Source organism: Stigmatopora argus, chromosome 23, assembly GCF_051989625.1.
Source record: "Stigmatopora argus isolate UIUO_Sarg chromosome 23, RoL_Sarg_1.0, whole genome shotgun sequence".
NCBI lineage: Eukaryota > Metazoa > Chordata > Actinopteri > Syngnathiformes > Syngnathidae > Stigmatopora > Stigmatopora argus.
Window position 1 is genome coordinate 6,363,102 of NC_135409.1, and position 20,355 is coordinate 6,383,456.

Below are 20,355 nucleotides of genomic sequence, written 5' to 3' on the forward strand. Positions count from 1 at the left end.
GGCAAGCCCGTGCGTCTTTATTTATTTTGAATAAAGGGACAGTACATAGTCAGGATTATTTGTGTGTCCTAACACATAAATAACATAATTAGGTAAATCATTGAAAATAACAAATAGCACAACAGGAATTAATATCCATCTACAAGACAAAATGACATAAAACACAATTTTCTTCATAAAAACAATTTAATAACTCTGTATAAAAGACAGATCTGCATAAACAAAAGCAAGAGACTGTCGATAGTGGCTATAGTACCATAATAAAGCATGGCAGCAACAATACAGGATAAATCTTTTAAAACATGCAGTTAATTGTTTTTTTGCAGTGCAGCGTTCACAAAATCGGAGCCCTGTCCGTAAAAAAAGTGCATCACATAAATGGAGGTTTCAACATTTTCAAGGAAACACTTTGATATATATATACTTTTTCCCCGTAAACGTTCAAATGTGCGATTGATTTAACACAGGTTACTATTTTGATGCTAAACCTCTTCTCACGGATTTTTTCTGTATGTATATATATTGTGAGATCATTGGCGTGTGCCTGTAAAGCAAAAATAACGAGTACTATTCTCTATGGCTTTCAATAAACGTGAATTTTTTCTCAATAAAGAACGGTACATCTCATCACACGAGCCGTCTGTAACACCAATCGTAACTTAACATTGTATTCTCTGTATTCCAGCGCATGAGCAGCGTTTCAATTGTCCAACTCGCTTTGTCAGTTTTGTTCCCGTTCAAAATCCCCCAACTCCTACTTTCAAAAATCCAGATCAAGTTCCTCTTTTGCCGTCTCGCCCTCCGAGTTATTTTGCGTGCCGTCGCGGACCGGCTTGAGTCGCTTGGTGACGAGTTTGAGGTTGGTCTCGTGCAAGATCACCTGGGTCAGGTACTTCTCCCGCTTGATTTGTTCTTTGACGGCGTACGGCACGTCGGGGATGACGTAGGACAGGATGAACTTGGTCAGGTAAACGATGTGCTGTCAAAAGACATCCGGGATTAAAAGGAAAGTGGCTCTCGAAAACCTACTGTTTGTGCTCTTACCTCTACAACGATTATAAACGCCATTTTGGCAGCGATAACGTGCCAGTGGTAGATGTTGTGCTCATACTCCTTTGGGTGCCCGGGAGGGTAGCGGAAATCTCGATACCTGGAAAAAAAAGGGGTTGTTAACCGTGGTGAAGTGAGCAAAAAAGTCTTTATACCTATTGTTTGTGCTTTATACCTGCAAGTGGTAATATTGTACGGCGTGCTGAGCGGCCTGCTGAAGTTGGAGAAATCTCGAATGTTGAAGGTGGACAGGGAGCTTTCGATGTAGCCCTGCATGGTTTGGGAGCCATGTTCTCCGTACGGGTACACGGAGAACGACCAGTAGTAGACCAAGCGTGGGATCATGTCGGAGGTGAAGGCGATGATCATAGCCTGGACTCAGAACCCAAGACTCCCCGTTTGGCCATGTACAATGGTACTCGGACGATTCGCCGAAAGACGTTTGGCCGACGGACAGTTCGCCGAACGGACATTTCGCCGAAACGGGATTCGCGCGCTCGCCCCGCCCCCGGATCGTGTGTGTACATGTTTTTCAACCTCGGCCCGCGGGCCATATACGGCCCGTTACAGATAACATTCGTTTAGGAATAACAAGGGCATGTACTGCCCCCCGCTAGACATATTTCTAAATACAAGTACGTACTACAATGTGCTGCCAATTTTTTATATTTTTTATTTTATCCTTGCGTTTAAAGTAGTAGCCATTTGGACACGCAATGTAATTTATCAAAGCTGGGGATTGATATCTGACACAGAAAAAATAACAGTAGAAGACTTATGTGAAATTCTAAGTGCCTTGGACAGAATAGAGGGCTTGGAGAACAATACCTGGAAATGCCATGGAACACACTTTTACTTCTAGTTTAATTTTAAATAATTCCCCATTATTTTAGGAAATATAGATCCAAAATGATTTGCTGAGAACCTTAATTCAAAGATTAATCTCAACGTTTTCTATGCTGGTGTAAATGTTCTGGAGTAGGATTTCTGGATTTACAATTTCATTACAGTAGTATACTTACTGTTACTACTACTTTATTTTCTCAATTTCTTCTGTCACGTACTGTTCTGCGTGAGCGTCTCTCGGCGAATCGTCCGGTCACGCGTACAATTTAAGGCGGCGGACAGGTCGGACGGGAGCTCACATTGGTGGCGACGGCCAAGATGGCCACGCCTTGAAGGATGGGCTGCCAGGCGCCGATGTCCTGGGCCTTCTCCGGAACGATGCGGCGGAACTGCGTGGTGATTTTCCAGGCGTCCACGCGGATTTCAAACAGGTTGTTTACCAGCGCCAGGACGGGAGCCAAGGGGAAGGACGCCACAAAGAGGGTGACGAAACCAAACTGGATGACTATGCAAGTGGAAAAATACAGGAAGGGTTAGCAAATGGTTTCCAACACATCAACAAGGGCCACGGCACTCGTAAACGAACAAACAAATTTAAATGAACTTGGATTAATATATTCAGACACACTCAAACATGCGTTTAATGTAACTTTACACCAAACTGAATTCTAATTTTGTTTTATTTTTTTAATGTTGTTTTTGCCACGCCTCCACCCTCACGTTCGCTACCGATGGGCTGTTTGCTGTTGTATTCCCTTCAAAATATTCCCAAAATGATGCACACAAATGTCCTCACAATAGGATAATGCGCGACCACTTGCCAACGAGAAGTAGTCTTGAATGAGCGATCGCGGGAGCTAACAGGCTAAGGAAGGAATAACAGCCTACCCACGTATTAATTGTGGGTAATGAAGTTTTATTCTGAGAAAGGGTGCCATTGCCTATCGGTGTTGTGTGCACGAGTATACTTCATTACCCAGAAAGCCCTCTTTTTGCCCGCGCATGCGCGTTGTGCGTTTCCTGGTCGAAACTCATCTGAATAAATCGTTCAGTGCTCATAGATATCTGTTATACACGAAAGAGATGCGGCAAAAAAAGACAGTGCGCTACAATGATAAACAGCCTCTCATGTCATGGCCACCTGGCTTGGTCGCATCTCGAAATTTTGATCATATCTAGGGCAAATTATTCAATCGAAATTTTCATTGTACCTCGAGCATGTCGTAGGCAGAGCTGATCGTAGGTGGAGGTACCACTGTATATGTTCATTAATATGTCCTGTCCGTTATTAAATAAATCAAACTGAAATGCAATTCTTACCCATTTCCAGGTATTCATAGAAGAGTCCCAGTTTGGACATGGGTTGGAGCTGGTAGTCCTGCTCCCAGCGAGGGATCACCTTCTGTGACGATGAACGTTTGCAGTAGCGAAAGATCAAGTTTTTCACCCATCTGCGAGATGCAAAGTTCAATTGAGCCACCATTGAATGTTTGTCTATTTTGCTGTCATTTTTTCTGGCTTCTTACGGTAATAAGACCTCTTGGATGTTGTTCCAGATGGCTTTACCACCCATGATGATGGACAGCTGAGTAGTCAGTTCAAACAAACAACCACCTGGATCACACTGATTTAAAAAAAACAACAACACATAAAGCTAAACAGGTTCAGGGTGAATACCCATCAATGTGCAGATAAATTTGACCTCTTCGTTGCGATATTTTCCCAGCAGGTAGACCGGTCGCCCGGGATAGCCGACGGCTTTCCCCTTGGCGAAGGCGATGTAGAAACAAGAAGAGTAATAGTTGACAAACTGGAAGAGGAACATCTTGAGCGTCAGGCTGTTCTCATAGTCCGTTTTGGTCCTGGGCAGTTCTGTTGGGGCGATAGACAAATTGTTCAAGACAAGAAGCCAAAAATTCTTCCGATCTCACCGACGCCACTCGCCAAAGTTGGTGATCCAGATGGCGACCCGCTCGTACAGCATGTTGAGAATCATAATGACCACGAAGCTGATGATGGAGGCCGTGACCGACGTGGCCATCTGAGGCGTCACGTACTCCTTGAGTGGCTCCAGCTCCTTCAGGTCTTGCGCTCGCAGCCTGGCCGAGAAGGCGAAAAAAGCGGCCAGGCGGTAAACGGTGATGGCCACGATGGACGCCAAGATCAGTAAGATCTGAAAAGGCAATCGGCAAAAAACGTCAACGGGATGGATCCCTCTTGATTTGATCTTGAAGAAGACTTCTTATACCCAGAATAAAACGGTCCCCATCCCTATTGACACCCGAACGCATCGTCCGCAGGCTGTGTATGGCACTTTTTCCTTCACCTAAACACAGGATGACAAAAAAAAATGACTGTAACTTTGACCCAGGTGAGCAAAAGCGAAGATCTAACTCACCCCTGTGATTGGATTTTTCCTCTCATATATGCACTTGGCCTCATATTCTGGTCTAGGCGGCTCCTCCTGCTCCAAGAACTCCACAGTGTCCCACTGGTATTCCAGCTCAGCCTGGTAACGCTTCCAAAATTCCAGGAACAGCGTCACTGCAGCGAGGAAATGAAGACAAAGCCATCTACTGATTAGAGGCAGGTCCGAATAATGTTTGGAGAAAAAAATAATAATAACAAGGCAGTGTGATTTACCCCAAATGGACATGAAAACCGCAAACACCAGGGTGCCAAAATTGTCAAATATGCAGAGTTTCTACAAAACAGAAAACGGTAAGTTTGATCTCAGGACTTTTCCCTCCAGAGTCGTTTGCTAGTATTTGCTTAATTTGGAATAGTAACGGTACCTTTGAAGCTTCACAGGTGCTGTTTAACCGCCAGTATTTGCATTCCTGGTCGCACTGGGGGCACATGATTATTTTGCCTCCGATCTCAGGATCGCACACTTCTTTGCTATAAACACACGAGATGGTCAATGGCGCTTCGCTAACACTTATAAAGGTCATTCAAACTAGAGATGGACCGATATGTTTTTTTTTTTTAGGACCGATACCGATTATCCGCTAACCGATACTGGTACACGGTCGATTGGTCGCCGGTCTTTTGGTCCCCCAGAAGGTAAGTGATAATTACCATTGAAATCGTTGCGCAAATTCCCTAAATACAAACTGCGAATGACTATTTAGTCATACTTAATGCCCTAGTAATTATTAGGCTAAAGAAAAGCTCCAAATTTCCCGGACTTTTATTGTTTTTTTGTTGGAGAACTTGTTAAGACCCTGACTGACGTAGCTTTTTAAAGGGACAACGCATGTACATACAAACTCTTATACACTCACCCATCCGCTCAGTGAAACTGCTCAGGGCCATTGTTGGCTTTTATTGATGCGTAGACCGTGTTGTTTACCTTGTTTTGTCGCCGGTCTTTTGGTCGTCGGTCTTTTGGTCGCCCGTTGTCGCGGTCCAGGCGACCAAAAGACCGGCGACCAAAACACGGCGACCAAAAGACCTGCGACCAATCGACCGCACACGACCCATACTTGGAGCCGATATTCAATTTTTGTGAGAGTGTAAAAAATGAGTACCGTATTTTCACGACTATAAGGCGCACTTAAAAGTCTTAAATTTTCTCCAAAATAGACAGGGCGCCTTATAATCCAGTGCGCTTTATATATGGACCAATACTAAAATTGTTATCACAATAAAATCAAATTAATCAGTTGATCGGGTACACCATCCTCTACAGCTCTCACAACTACGGTAAGCAGCCCCCGACTCTACTATTTTTACCGTAGAAAAAGTACTGTGCAGTGACTGCTGGGATATATGTTTTGCCATGCCTGGCTGCGTCTTTAAAAACGGTGCGTCCTTTGTGTGTGTTAAATACAGAAATAGCACTCCTTACTGACACTGCGGCTAAAAATATGATGTGCCGTACAGTCGTGAAAATACGGTATTTACCGCATTGACCCGAATATAAGACGATCCTGATTATAAAACGAATCCTTATTTTTCAAGACTCAAATCTGAAAAAAGACTCTGAACACCAAATTCAATTTTTATACTGATGAGCCTGATGAATGTTTGAATTCATTTCTTGATATCGGCCGGTCAGATTTTTCAAAAAAATCCCAATAGCGATATAACGTCAAATTTCCTAATATCGGCAATCTCTAATTAAGACCATATACGTATTAAAATGAGTACCTCCAAGTGCTGGTCTCTTGAGTTTTGTATCCGTATATGAAACAACCAAGACCCACCACAGCAGCTATAGCCAGCATGATGGTATAGAAACCCAACCAGGCAAAGTAAATACCAATTTTCTCGCCATAGTACTTCCTGTCGGAAAAAAAACATATATTTATTGACGTGTTTTCCCCATCACCACAAACGGTTTCACCTTATGAGGTTTAGCGGCTGCATCTTGTAGAAGCTTTTGGGGTGGGCCCATTCTTTGTAGAGGAGGTACCTCTCGTTGGGACAACCTTCTTCTTTGGACTTCACGTTGAACCTGCACTAGATGAACATAAAAGAGGATGAACGTCCAAAGGATGTCCTCGTTGCCGCCTGACGGTCGACACTTACATCGTGGAGGGGGTAGGCGGCCTTGTAAACGCCGCTGTCCAACAGTTTTCGGATGCCGAACTTCTTCACCCTGCCTCGGGTCTCGTAGGGGGCCCGACTTAAGATGTAATAAGCCTGAAAGATGGACCCATTGGAATCTTGTGAGGCTCTACGTAAAACCCAAACTGCCCAGTTTTGATTGAGGAAAATGGGCTGGAGAAGAAGCTTAAGTTCAGCCTTCTCGAATCTAATACTACATGGCGCTAATCACTTAAACTGCACATGTGTCAAAGTGGCGGCCCAGGGGCCAAATCTGGCCCGCCGCATCATTTTGTGTGGCCCGGGAAAGTAAATCATGAGTGCTGACTTTCAGTTTTAGGATCAAATTAAAATGAAGAGTATAGATGTTTATTCAATTTCTTGATTTTCCCCCTTTTAAATCAGTAATTGTAATTTTTTTAAGCCATTTTTTCTGTGTTTTTAGTTCAAAAATCACTTGGTAATATATAAAAATATATAAAAAAGCTAAAAGAACCATTGTTTTAGATCTATAAAAAACTGAATATTCAGGGATTTTAATCCAGTTCTTTTAATCCATTTATTAAAAAAAAAATCTAAACATTATATCTAAAATTATATCAAGTTGACGTTAAAGTGGCCCGCGAACCAACCCGATTCTGACACCCTTGACTTAAAGATTCCTTCTTCATGAGCTGAGGGTTCAAACCCAGACAGTATTTTTGAAACAAAAAAACGGTCGAACCTTTTCTGTCATGTAAATGTAACAAGACATATATTTGGGAATTGATTTATACTTTTGGATTATTTTGTTGCTTGGGGCCTTCATTTAGTCACTTCCATTGGTCATTTTTTTTTTCTTTTGACTTGATTCTGATCATCTCTGAAAGGATTTTACGTTGCCCCCTTTGCGATTTCGCAAACTTGACTTAAACTTAAACTTGGCTGACTGACTCACCATCCTGCTCCGCATGGAGGAGTTGAAAAAAGTCTCCTTGTCCTTGACGTAGAAGTAGTCCAGACGGTCTTTCTCGAAGGGCGCGGTGAAGAACTCGGCCTCCTTGGTGATGAGGCTCTCGCTGGGGTAGAAGGGCTTGGTGACAAAGGAGAGCCAGTGCCACCACGGCGAGCGCTGTGACGACAGGTCGTTGGGTTGGATGGGCAGCTGGACGTGCAGCACCTCGGCGTACGTGCACAGCGTGTCCCAGGGCATGTGCACTTTGACGAAGGCCAAGTTCTCGTCCACCACCTGGGTTGGAGAGCCATTTTGCTTTTTTTTTTTTGCTTTCTCTCCCATGGAAAAATGGAAAGAAGCCACTTACAGATGGTGTGGCCTCCAACTCCATCCCCATTTTCATTAAGCTGGCTTCAAAGTATTCTCGCCGTCTCTGCCGATGAGAAAGCAAAGACACTTACTCGTTATTCACATTTAATGACTTGATATGAGCTTTATCGGATCAACTTCATTCAAACCCAAGGAGATTTTCCTCACGTCATATTCTGTACACGGGGGGTCCTTGCTAATTTTGTGCCCTGGGGGGACAACCCTACTGATAGTATTTTCTGTCTTATCCTCACAAGGGTTACTACTACTACTACTACTACTACTACTAATAATAATAATAATAATAGTAATAATAATAACGATAATAATAACAATAACGATAATAATAATAATGATCATAATGATGATGATGATAATGATAGTATTTGCGGTCTTATCCTCACAAGGGTTACTACTACTACTAATAATAATAATGATAATAATGATCAAAATAATAACAACAATACCGATAATAATAATAACAATAACAACAATAAAGATAATAATAATAATAATGATGATGATAATGATGATGATAGTATTTTCTGTCTTAGCCTCACAAGGGTTACTACTACTACTAATAATGATAATAATAATTATAATAATAAGAATAACAACAATAACAATAATAATAATAACAATAACAACAATAACGATAATAATAATAATAATGATGATGATAATGATGGTATTTTCTGTCTTATCCTCACAAGGGTTACTACTACTACTACTAATAATAATAATGATAATAATAATCATAATAATAATAACAACAACAACAATAACGATAATAATAATAATTATGATAATAATGATGATGAGGATGATAATGATGATGATAATAATGATGATGATGATAATGATAGTATTTTCTGTCGTATCCTCACAAGGGTTACTACTACTACTAATAATAATGATAATAATACTAATAATAATAACAATAACAACAATAACGATGATAATAATAATAATGATAATGAGGATGATAATGATGATAATGATAATAACAACAATAACAACAATAATAATGATAACAAAAACAATAATAAAAATAACAATAATAATATCATTTTAGCACAAAACTTCCTTTTAACCCACTTGAAGAGTACAAATGTGTCACTACATAAACACCAATGTAAAAAATGTACAAACTCTAAAACCACAAATAGAGAATTCAATAAAACAATCTAAATTTAGTGCTTAACAGTAGCAGATGTCACACATGTGTGTTCTAGACGATTGGATTGATCTTAAAACATGTATTTGTTGCGTAATCATCAACTAAATCGCCATGTAAAATGTGTTACAGTAAGAAAAAAAATCTTACCCTATTCAAGATGGTTGCAGTGCCACTAACTGCATATGGAAATTAGGGATAATAGTTGAGACATTAGTATAATAATTGTACAAAAAAAAATGGGGCGCCCTCAAATAGATTGCACCCTTGGCAATTGCCTGTATTTGCCATATCAACAACCATCCCTGGGCTGAAGCAACCCTTTTAAGAGTTTAATGTAACTCCCTGTGCAAATAGTCCAGTGTTGCTATGTGATAAAACACATATACATATCAAATATTTGTTAGCCTTCAGTCGTTTAGCCTATTGTACATTAGAGTGACAAGTACAAAAAGGTGGACTACAGTATATATATATATATATATATATATATATATAAGTTGGATAAAGCAGACCACAAGTTAGACCAATAAATTACCTTTCTGCGTGCAAATGTGTGTCGCTTGTCAAAGTCCTTCTTGTCCTCATCTTCGTAAACCAGGATGAAGTCGACGCGCCGCACACCGTCGTTGAAGTAGAGCGAATCCGGCTTGTCGTTAAACTCGGCCTGCGGGCGAAAGCGTGGCTCGTGAGGCAAGTCGGCCCCTTCAAACTCATATTCCGCTTCTTCCATGATGCGGTACATGTTGGGTAAGGAGAGGACGGACGGGTGTCCCGAGAGCGAGTGCAGGGTTTTAAATGCAGGTGATGTGGGAAGGACAAACGTGGTGACGCTGCATTCAACAATATAGTTGGATTGCGCAATGCTAAATGCAAAATGGAACCAGGGTGAAATGTTTCCTCAATCTAAAGCCTTAAGTTCCTTAATATTACAATCCTCAACAAAAAAAACAATACAGTGGTACCTCGACCTACAACATGCTCGAGATACGATGAAAATTTCGATCATATAATTCGCCCTAGATACGAGAAAAATTTCGAGATGCGACCAAGCCAGGTGGCCATGACATGAGAGGCTGTTTATCATTGTAGCGCACTGTCTTTTTTTGCCGCATCTATTTCGTGTATAACAGATATCTACGAGCACTGAACGATTTATTCAGACGAGTTTCGACCAGGAAACGCACAACGTGCATGCGCGGGCAAAAAGAGGGCTTTCTGGGTAATGAAGTATACTCGTGCACACAACACTCACCAGTTGAACTTTCATGACGGTCAAGCCTTCTGGAATACTGTGATATGTTGGCAAAAACTCCTCAGGGTAAACTGTGGAAGGAAAATCAAGATTAAAAAAAAAGTTGGGATAGAAAAAGCCCTGGTGTCCACACTAGGGTGCATGGGCAAATTTCGGCCCCACTTTTCTTTGGCTCGTAACAAAAGATGAAAATAATGTTGAATACGGCACACACAAGAAGCTGTAATAAAACCTACATTATGTTTAAATATTCAATTAAACAGGAATGCAAACCTGACAACATGTTCAAGACCATGTAAGAAATTGGAGTATTTTGTCTTGCATACATCAAAAATAAAAATTCATTTTGCTACCTGGATTTTCATTTATTTCACTTTTTTCCTGTTGCTTGAATTTGATGGCACACATTAATGAACATATTTAAATTCATGTTAATGAACATATATTTGTAAATATGTAAGATTGTGGCCGAGGGTATTGCCATTGTGTGAATAAACCAGTGGCGGGCCGTCAGTCAAGGTTTTATAGCCATAAAATAGTTTTTGAGGGTTGGATTGATTCGTTGAAGGTGCTACGAGAAAATGCACGGACCGCCACTGGTATTGCCATAGTGTGATTTACATGAGCACGGGTCACGGAACACGTTTCAACATGCAGTTATGCCTGTTTGGTGGCGTCCCCCCTTTCTGAATAGGACTTCCTCTCTTGTCTTCCTGCAGGGAGGGTCACACTTTTTGGTGTGTCCTTTCGTTTAGACACTCTTTTCAGCCTTAATAATGCTTCCAAAGTGCCCCTGTGAATAATGGATGATCCATTAAGCCCACTAATAAAGATTGCTGTGAGGAAGGGATCAATAACTTCCTTCTTGTTTGTGTCAAACACACGAAAGATCGTCTTTCTGATAGATGAGGATGGCCACATTGGACGTGTATAGCTGTCAATGGCACTGACAGTCTTCTCTTTGGAATGAGTGGAACTTGATTGTTACGATCAACAAATGAGCGGTTGCTAGGCAGAACAACATTTGAGGAAATGTCAGAACGCCCACGTAACATTCCTGAAGTACACTAAACGAAATGGCTGATTTATTTTTTTAAATTTTCATTTTTTTGGAATGAAGGCATGGAGACACGCCCCCCACTGGAGGTTCTAAAATGGATGTTTGCTTGGCCAAAGCCACTAGAAACGGGTGTGATAAGTTGAGCACATCTGTAACGACTTATGGATAATGGAATGACGTCATTTTTTAGGTTTATCGGAGAAAATAAACAATCGGAGTTTGAAAATATCGTCTCACCGACGTCTTCGGCCATCATTTCGAGGCGGGCATCTCCCTCCAGTTCCTCGGCGTCAGAGAAGGACTCCATCTCCAGGATGTCGTTCTCCATTTTTCGCCCGGTGATCGATCACCAAACTTTTTAGCTTCTGCCAACCCTCCTCGTCCTCTTCATCGGGGAGTTGGATTCTCGATTACAGCCGTTTAACCGCACCGTTTTAAATCCATTTTTGCCTTCATTTCGCCAATCGGAACACTTTACGGAAAGTTTAGAATCAAGCGGTACAAGACGGGTGGGGTCGAAGAAGTGGGCGGTACCACGTTGGATTTTTTTTTTGTTTTGGTTTTCACCGGAAATCCAGATTCGGATATGTTAGGGTGACGTCACAGCAAGTTAGAAAAATGCCAGTTAAATAAATGTCAACGTTTACTGTGTCAAGTATACATGCAATAAAATCCCATTTTTAAATTTGAATGAGTGAGTTTTGAAACTAAAACAATTCAGTGACATTAGTTGCACATTTGTACATTGACTTCAACACTTTGTATGACCTCAAAAGTCCCCCCCCCCCCCCCCAAAAGAGAAACTATTTGGTTGCCCGATTGTGTCAATATGCGATGTCGTGAGTGTGTAAGAAGAACAGACTACTAACAGCAGTCTATCGTCCACTTTTATTGTAATATATTCTTTCAACGTCCTTGCCATTTAAAATGAATGGTATATTTACAAAAAAAAGTTAGGGATGATTTAGAAAATCCACATATCATTCGCCAGTTTTGCTTTTTGGGCACGAATTTAAAAAAAATAAAATACAGCCGCTTGGGAAAGCATCATCTGGAGGCCTTGCCATTTTCGTGAACGTCCATCCTGCAAGCAGATAAAATGACTATGATGATTATACAGTGGTACCTCGTCATACGACAGAAATTTCGATCGGATAATTCGCCCGAGATACGATCAAAATTTCGTGATGCGACCAAGCCAGGTGGCCATGGCACTGTCTTTTTTGCATCTCTTTCGTGTATAAAATATATCTACGAGCACTGGGCGGACTTTGCATTTCCCCCATTTCGAGGTACCACCGTAATTCAACGACTGTAAAGTGTAGACCGGGGCGGTTTGACATTTTACCCGTTCTCATCTTTAAGATGCTGGTACAGCTCGAACTTGCAGTTGACTGAACGCGATCTTCCGACGAACTCCCTCCGCTTTCTGGATTTGGCGGTGATCCGATTGGTCCACAGAGAAAGCAGCGACACGGGACCTGTGGAGAACGCCGGGCACGGAACTTCAACGGACCCAGAACCACCAGAAGGTACGCCACCCAACCGCCCGGTGTTTCCAGCTACCTTTGGCGCCCTCTGGCAACTCCACGTCGTCAGTGTTGAGGCGAGGTTTCTTGTTGAGGGGTTCTGGAGAATCGGGCGAATCTTTGATGACTTCCGTCTCCAAATCCTCTTTATCCGGAATGATTTTCATCCTAGCAACAACAATAAATAAATCAATTTGAAAAAAAAAGCAGAGTGGAGTTACTGCAGGGGATTTTTTTTGACCTTTCTGAGTCCTTCCAGCTTTTCTCCTCTAGATCCTTGGTGGCCCCGTTTTTCTCAGCCCGGTCTTCCCTGTCCTCCCTTTTTCTGCCTCGTTTTTTCCTCTCCTCTTCTTCGGGAGGCTTACTGCGGCAGGCCACGATGCAGTCAAGAACCCTCTGGTGTCTGTCGGTGTCCCCGGCGTGGGTTTTCACCAATGTTTCCAGCTCGTTCCACATGATTCGGTACTGCTCGTCTCTGCATGGGGGTCAGGAACCATTTTTTGGGGGGTTTAGTTAGTTTTGCATTATTATTGGAGCTACATTCTTGGTTGAAAGAAAACCAGCAACATGTTTGTTGACAGAATATATACAAGTAATTGGCAATTTATATCAACATTGCTTACAGAGAAAAATGTCAAGCAGCAGCCCTTTTTCGAAAAAAAAAAAGAATGATTTTGCCTGAATTTCCTAAGATATTTTTTGTTGTTTCTGACTCAGAACCGTTATTTAACTACCGTATTTTCACGACTATAATGCGCACATAAAAGTCTTACTTTTTTTTAAAACTTAAAGCAACTTGACTTGTTCATGATAGTTTATTATTATTACCGTATTTCCGTGATTATAAGGCGCACTTAAAAGCCTTAAATTTTCTCCAAAATAGACAGGGCGCCTTATAATCCAGTGTCCCTTATATATGGAAAAAAATAAAATGTGTCATTTATTGAGGGTGCGCCTTATATATGGATAAAAATAAAATGTGTCATTCGTTGAGGGTGCGCCTTATAACATGGTGCGCCTTATAGTCGTGAAAATACGGTATATTGCGAAGTTAATAGCAAAAATAAATAAATAAAAAATGCCATCAATCCGATTATTTGTCGAGTTAACCTCCCGCTGAGTCGAGAAGGTTAATTACGCTTAGTTGCGGCTCTACCTCTTCGGTCCTTTCCCTCTGGAACCCACGGTGGAGATGGGAAGCGGGTCGTTCTTCCTCTCCATATCCACCAGGTTGTAGACGGTCTTCTGGCAGGTGAGAACGTCCTCTTCGGTGAGAGCCTCTTTCACGATCAGGTTAGCCAGAGGAACAACCTTGGCGGTTGGTGAAAACCAAAAAGGTGAACAACTGATTTGGGAATAAAGAAGAGAAAGAAGAGACGCTCACTGCTTGCATGTTAAAAATGGTGGTCTGGGAGATGATCATGGGCCAATAACGCGTGTGCCGTTCAAGCTGCGCTTTGGCTCGCTCCGCCGGAAGTCGGGCGGCGGGATGGCGGGAGGCCTCGGAAATGGGAGTCAGTCGGTTTTCTTTCATGAACTCGCCAAAATCCTGAAAAGGACACCGGGAATCAAAAAAAAAAAGGGAGATTGGGGTGGGATTTTGGTAGTTAACGTACGGTGATGCGGTAATCTGTCACCCGGCCGCCGCAGCCCTCGCTGATGGAGGGCGGGTCCTCCAGCGTGGAGCGGTTGCTGTTGAGCACGTGCAGGAAGATCTCGCCGCCGTGGCTGCTTAGCATGTGGCTGATGATCTTGGAGCCGGACTTCCGAGGTTGCTCCAGGAGCACCGATCGACCTGGGCGCCCGTCGGCGGAATCGTGAGTCGTGGGCGTCGACGGATCGGGGGTCCGCTTACCGTTGAGGAGAAAGTTGGTCAAACACGATGAAGGGCGACTGTTGACATCGGTGGGGGAGATGCGATAAGCCCCGGTGCAGTAATGCAGTTCTAAGAAGGTAGGTTAAAAAAATGGATGGGAGTCATGACGCCATCTGAAAAATGTCGTGACCAGACGTTTGGTCGCCCGGACGTTTGGTCGCCCGGACATTTGGTCGCCCGGACATTTGGTCGCCCGGACATTTGGTCGCCCGGACTTTTGGTAGAACGGACGTTTGGTAGAACAGGTTCAAATTATGACAGAGAGAGGGAGAGTTTAATATCTAAATACTGTATTATGACAATAAAAACACCATCTATGAATTTCCTTTCTCTTCTTCTTAATACATTAATTTTACTTATTGCCTTTTATTTTAATGTCAAAGTTCCGGGCTAAAAGTATACTAAGGTTCATTGGACGCCTATGACAGTCAATGGCAGCAGCCGATGTGTTAAATGAGTGCTCTTATTGATATTTTTATATTAGATATTTAGATATTAAACTCTCTCATGAATATATTTTTGAGAGCTGGTTTCAACAGTAGATATTTAGATATTACACTCTCTCTCATGAATATAATAGATATTACACTCTCTACAATGAATATAATTTTGAGAGCTGGTTTCAACAGTAGATGGCAGCAGCTGATGTGTTAAATGAGTGCTCTTATTGATATTTTGATATTAGATATTTAGATATTACACTTTCTCATGAATATAATTTTGAGAGCTGGTTTCAACAGTATTTAGATATTAAACTCTCTCTCATGAATATAATTTTGAGAGCTGGTTTCAACAGTATAATACAGTATTTAGATATTCAACTCTCCCTCTCTCCGTCATAATTTGAACCTCTTCTACCAAACGTCTGTTCTACCAAACGTCCCTTCTACCAAACGTCCCTTCTACCAAACGTCCCTTCTACCAAACGTCCGTTCTACCAAAAGTCCGGGCGACCAAACGTCCCTTCTACCAAACGTCAGGGCGACCAAACGTCCGAGTACCAAAAAATGTCATCGCAACGTCGGAGTTGAACGCACCTATGGAGATGGTTCTCGGCGTGCACCACTTCAGCGTCACCGTTTCCTTTAGTCCATTTTCCCGCGTGCTGGTGCCGGCCATATGCAAGTCTCCTGCTTGGCAAAACAAAAAAACAAAATGACACACACACACACACACAAAATGGCTTTTCCCAGTCCCAGGATATTTGGCGTCACCCACCGCTTTTAAAAAATTCAATATGGGCATCCTTGTGATGAAGCAGCTCCACGTCGTAATTGGCCGACGTGTTGGCGTGCTGCTCTTCCTGTCCGGCGTGGGGACACAAACAAATACGTTTAAGACTCAAACGGATAGGTCTTTTTTATTTTGAAGTTCATATTCTGGAAGGAACAAGCAGGGGAAGCTAAAAGCCAAACGGATTGGATGTGTTTAAAGGACAACACAGTGGGAAATTGGGAACTGAAATTGGAGAGTGACGTAGCAACTGAAAGACATTGAACGAATTTAACAGGGAAGAAAAGACAACACTGGTCGCCAGCGATTCGATTGAAGAACCATCCATCTACCGTATTTTCACGACTATAAGGCGCACCACATTATAAGGCGCACCCTCAATGTTTTCAATTTTGAATTTTCCTCAATTTTCTTCCTAAAAACAACTCAGTGTTTGCGTGAAAATAATAATAATAATGAAAACCAAATGTAAAAATGTTGAATTGGACCATTGAAACAATAGTACTAGAGAATTATGCCTAGTTTGAAGGTTAAAAATGATGTCAAATGATGCAACATGAATGAACCCCAAACTGCTAAGAAAATAATCGAATGAATTCACAAACATGTGTAAACATGTTGAGGCAGAATATGGCAGATTAAAGATTTGGCAAAAAAAAAAAAAAAAAAAAGATACATTCTGTGCTTCTCATTTGAAACGGACTACAAAAAGGCTTCTGGTAAAAAGCTTTTAAGAGGACATTACAATCACATCGTGCTAACAACACATTTTTTTTCCCATTTATAAAACATACTGGATTATAAGGCGCCGTGTCTATTTTGGAGAAAATTTAAGACTTTTAAGTGCGTCTTATCGTCGTGAAAATACGGTAATTTGGATTGCGCCGTTCCTTTGGATTGAGACCAGAGTTGCCTCCCCTTTAACGTGTCATACAAATGAATGTTTGCAACAAAAGACTCAACCACACACACACACACACACACTCACACTCACACACACACACATAACAGAAAGAGACACGACACATGACTCGGCCCTTTCCTCCTCACGCGCGCGCGTGCGTGTGTGTGTGTGTGTGTGAGTGAGTGTGTGTGTGTGAGAGTGTGCGTGCGAATCGAGTACTAACCTGTTCGCAAACATTTAATGTTGGCTAGCAAAACAGAAAATACAGCATGAAAACAGCAGCAGGGTTCGGTCGCATTGACATGCAGGTGAGATGAACGACACGCACATTATTATTATTATTTTTTTCAAATAAATTGCACGTGAAGTGAGCCGATAGAGGTGAGGAGGGGAAGGAGAAATCAAAGCAGATGTGAGTGAAGCGACACATGCGGCTGATGAACATTTTTTTTACAAAACAAAGACGGGCTCGGGTGTACGGGCGCGCCGTTTGGAAAGCTGCGCCCGTTGAAAAAGACGCTAACTATTTGTTACACGTAGCGCAGCAGTGTTTCAAATATGGTGTGGGAAATGTTACAGCATATTTAGCAATGTCAGTCGTTATTTTGAAGTAAGAAATGCCAAATCGAAATGCAAAATGTACCACTGTACTTCGAAATAAATACTGAAGTAGCTTAAAAAAGTGACTCATCTTTTCACACCATATTTGAAACTCTGCGCGCGGCGCTAAATATCAGAATGGGTAGCCGTCTTTTTAAACGAGCGCCGCTTTTACAAACGGCGCCCCGTACGGATGAGCATGTGAGTTTGAATCAACGCTTGGTGGGAACGTCTACCTTCATTGGAATGTTGGTGATCGTGGTGGAGGCCAAATCAAAGTTTTGTTGCACCAGAATGTTGAGCTTGGTGGCTAAGTGTCTTCCGGCGCGCACGCTGTGGACCTCACTGGTCAGCAGAGACGACACCTTGAAGATTAAAAAAAAAAGGTTGCCTTCCTAATGGACAGCAGTGGACGTCCAATCCACCTTGTTGTGTATCGCCGCCGTCAATGGCAGCCAATTCACCAAGCGCCCTTTTTTGAAATACGTACTTCTTTCTTGGGCCGGTCCGACACCAGCGTGTCGTCGCCCTGAGGGTAAATGTGGATGAGCACTAATTCGCATTGTTGGATGCTCATCAACCTGAAACAGACATTGAGTTATTCATTTTTGTAAACAAAGCATCTACAGCGGATATAAAGCCAGTTTTGCATATCAGGCTTTTAAAATTCAGTGGTACCTCGACCTACGAGCATGAGATGCTCGAGATACGATGAAAATTTCGATCAATAATTCGCCCTAGATACGAGAAAAATTTCGAGATGCGACCAAGCCAGGTGGCCATGACATGAGAGACATCATTGTAGCGCACTGTCTTTTTTTGCCGCATCTCTTTCGTGTATAACAGATATCTACGAGCACTGAACGATTTATTCAGACGAGTTTCGACCAGAAAATGCACAACGCGCATGCGCGGGCAAAAAGAGGGCTTTCTGGGTATTGAAGTGTACTCGTGCACACAACACCGATAGCCAATGCCACCCTTTCTCAGAATAAAACTTCATTACCCACAATTAATACGTGGGTAGGCTGTTTTTCCTTCCTTAGCCTGTTAGCTCCCACAATCACTCATTCAAGACTACTTCTCGTTGGCAAGTGGTCGTGCGTTATCCTATTGTGAGGACATTTGTGTGCATCATTTTGGGAATATTTTGAAGGGAATACAACAGCAAACAGCCCATCGATAGCGAACGTGAGGGTGGAGGCGTGGCAAACAGCTAACCCGGAAAACGAAGGTAACAAAAGATTAAGACAAAACTAGAATTCAGTTTTGTGTAAAGTTACATTAAACCTATGGTTGGGTGTGTCTGTATATATCAATTCAAGTTCATTTAAATTTGTTTGTTCCGTTACGAGTGCGTTATCGTGGAAATATTTTTTCAGAGGGTTGGACCCAATTAATTTGTTTTTAGTTCATTTCAATGGGAAACGTTCTTATGAGTTACAAGAAAATCGACATACGAGCTCAGTCCCAGAACGGATTAAGATCGTATGTCGAGGTACCACTGTATAAAGAAAGAATGGACGGAAACCAACCTGTCCGATCCAGCCGCCAGCTTGTTTTGCTCCAAAATGGTCTCCTGAATGCAGTCCTCCAACATGCGCACATGAGTGTCACTGGAAAAAAGAGGTATACATACACAGGTTTCTTGCAAGTTTCAACAAGTCTTTTTCACGGGTACTCCAGTTTTCTCCCACATCCCGAAAACGTGCTAGGCTAGCTGGTGGAGCACCCTAATTAACCATGATTAGCTCAATGACCTTTTAGCATTTGTCAGGCAGATAATACGACCCCGGTTGGCGACCCTGTCGGCCGTGTCCATCAGTTCGATGCGCTTCTCGTGCTGCAGCTCGGTTATCTTGCACAGCGATTCCACGGCCGCCACCAGCCCGTGCAGAATGCTGCAGCACTCGGGGTCCTCGCGCGGGTTGGGCGGTCCCACCGCGGCCAAAGCTGACATGAGCTGTCACACAAGGGGACGAAAAAGGAACTTTAACGACGACGACGACATGGCACGCGTGGGTGTGAAATCGCCGGATTTTGCAACTGACGTCATGGGTGCTCTGGCAATCGCGTTTCCAACTGTTCAGCAGGTGGAACTCCGAGTCGCTCACTATGTAATTGATCTGCAAAGAAAAGATACTATTTGAAATGATAGCCTTTGACCTTTTGTTGCAATGATGCCACGCAACGGCGCACCAACCAATTTGTCCAACGGGTAAATGTCATAAAGGATGCGACAGTATTCCATGGAACACTCCACGGCGCACGTCCACAAGGATTTGGACACGGGGGCGAGAGGGATGACCCCCTGACCTCGGCTTTTGGTCAGCACATCACATTCCACCTGCTGACGACTGGACTCGGCCATGTAGGGACAATGGTCCACCACAAAGACTGTCTTGTGAGCCACTGAGAACATCTTCATCTTGAAAGCGTGCACTGGATGCTGAAGTGCACTAAAAACAACGCCCAGAGAACAATGCAAAATCAAATGAAGCGTCCCCAAATGACTGTATCTCAATGTTACTAATACTCACGTGGGAAAGGAAGCTTGTTAAAAGGTTGCCGGCCAAGAAATGGCTGATTGAAGCATGACTTTAGAGTTAGTTTTTAAAGCAACTGATGCTTAATTCTAAAAACAGGCTACATGCTAAAGCGACGACATAAGTAGCAATCCCGCTAAAGCTGAGCGATCAGATGCAATGATTAATTTTTATGTTTCACTTTTGTCATCAGATATGAAGATAAACTCATTCAAAAATACTCATTTCATCACAACTCTTCATGGTGGTTATCCAAAGTGCACCGAGGCAAAATTGCTAATGCTAACACATGACAACCATCTCACAAAATAGCTAGCATTGTTATTACCGGAAGTACGGAGAGTAGCGGTCCGTCACAAACTACTTCCCCCCCCTGAAAAAAACAGGTTCCTACCAAATGACGGCCTTGTGCCCGTATTATA

General features: G+C 42.5%; 2 protein-coding genes across 3 annotated transcripts; both read right to left on the reverse strand.

Moving 5' to 3' along the window:
• Position 1: 1 nt before the first annotated feature.
• Positions 2 to 11,776, reverse strand: ano6 (anoctamin 6). Its single transcript, XM_077593506.1, has 20 exons — positions 11,483 to 11,776; positions 10,186 to 10,256; positions 9,469 to 9,597; positions 7,752 to 7,817; positions 7,388 to 7,678; positions 6,433 to 6,546; positions 6,248 to 6,363; positions 6,052 to 6,186; positions 4,692 to 4,797; positions 4,540 to 4,600; positions 4,295 to 4,440; positions 4,145 to 4,222; positions 3,841 to 4,069; positions 3,599 to 3,768; positions 3,423 to 3,520; positions 3,217 to 3,347; positions 2,196 to 2,401; positions 1,226 to 1,422; positions 1,045 to 1,150; positions 2 to 979 (listed from the first exon to the last, which is right to left on the reverse strand). Exons 1-20 carry the CDS (start codon positions 11,571 to 11,573, stop codon positions 761 to 763), a joined length of 2,760 nt encoding a protein of 919 aa, XP_077449632.1. The 5' UTR covers positions 11,574 to 11,776; the 3' UTR covers positions 2 to 760.
• A 338-nt stretch (positions 11,777 to 12,114) lies between these two features.
• On the reverse strand, positions 12,115 to 20,298 carry ints13 (integrator complex subunit 13). Of its 2 annotated transcripts, XM_077593508.1 has the most exons (18): positions 19,928 to 20,298; positions 19,591 to 19,846; positions 19,439 to 19,513; positions 19,148 to 19,350; positions 18,923 to 19,003; positions 17,878 to 17,968; positions 17,624 to 17,752; positions 17,011 to 17,034; positions 15,869 to 15,953; positions 15,688 to 15,780; positions 14,630 to 14,719; positions 14,391 to 14,569; positions 14,159 to 14,323; positions 13,931 to 14,085; positions 13,016 to 13,249; positions 12,812 to 12,942; positions 12,594 to 12,726; positions 12,115 to 12,329 (listed from the first exon to the last, which is right to left on the reverse strand). In XM_077593508.1, the coding sequence occupies exons 2-18, from the start codon at positions 19,813 to 19,815 to the stop codon at positions 12,293 to 12,295; spliced, it is 2,130 nt and encodes a 709-aa protein (XP_077449634.1). In that variant the 5' UTR covers positions 19,816 to 19,846; positions 19,928 to 20,298; the 3' UTR covers positions 12,115 to 12,292. The 2 variants fall into 2 exon arrangements, with proteins under 2 accessions (XP_077449634.1, XP_077449635.1); XM_077593509.1 differs by lacking the exon at positions 17,011 to 17,034.
• Positions 20,299 to 20,355: the final 57 nt, after the last annotated feature.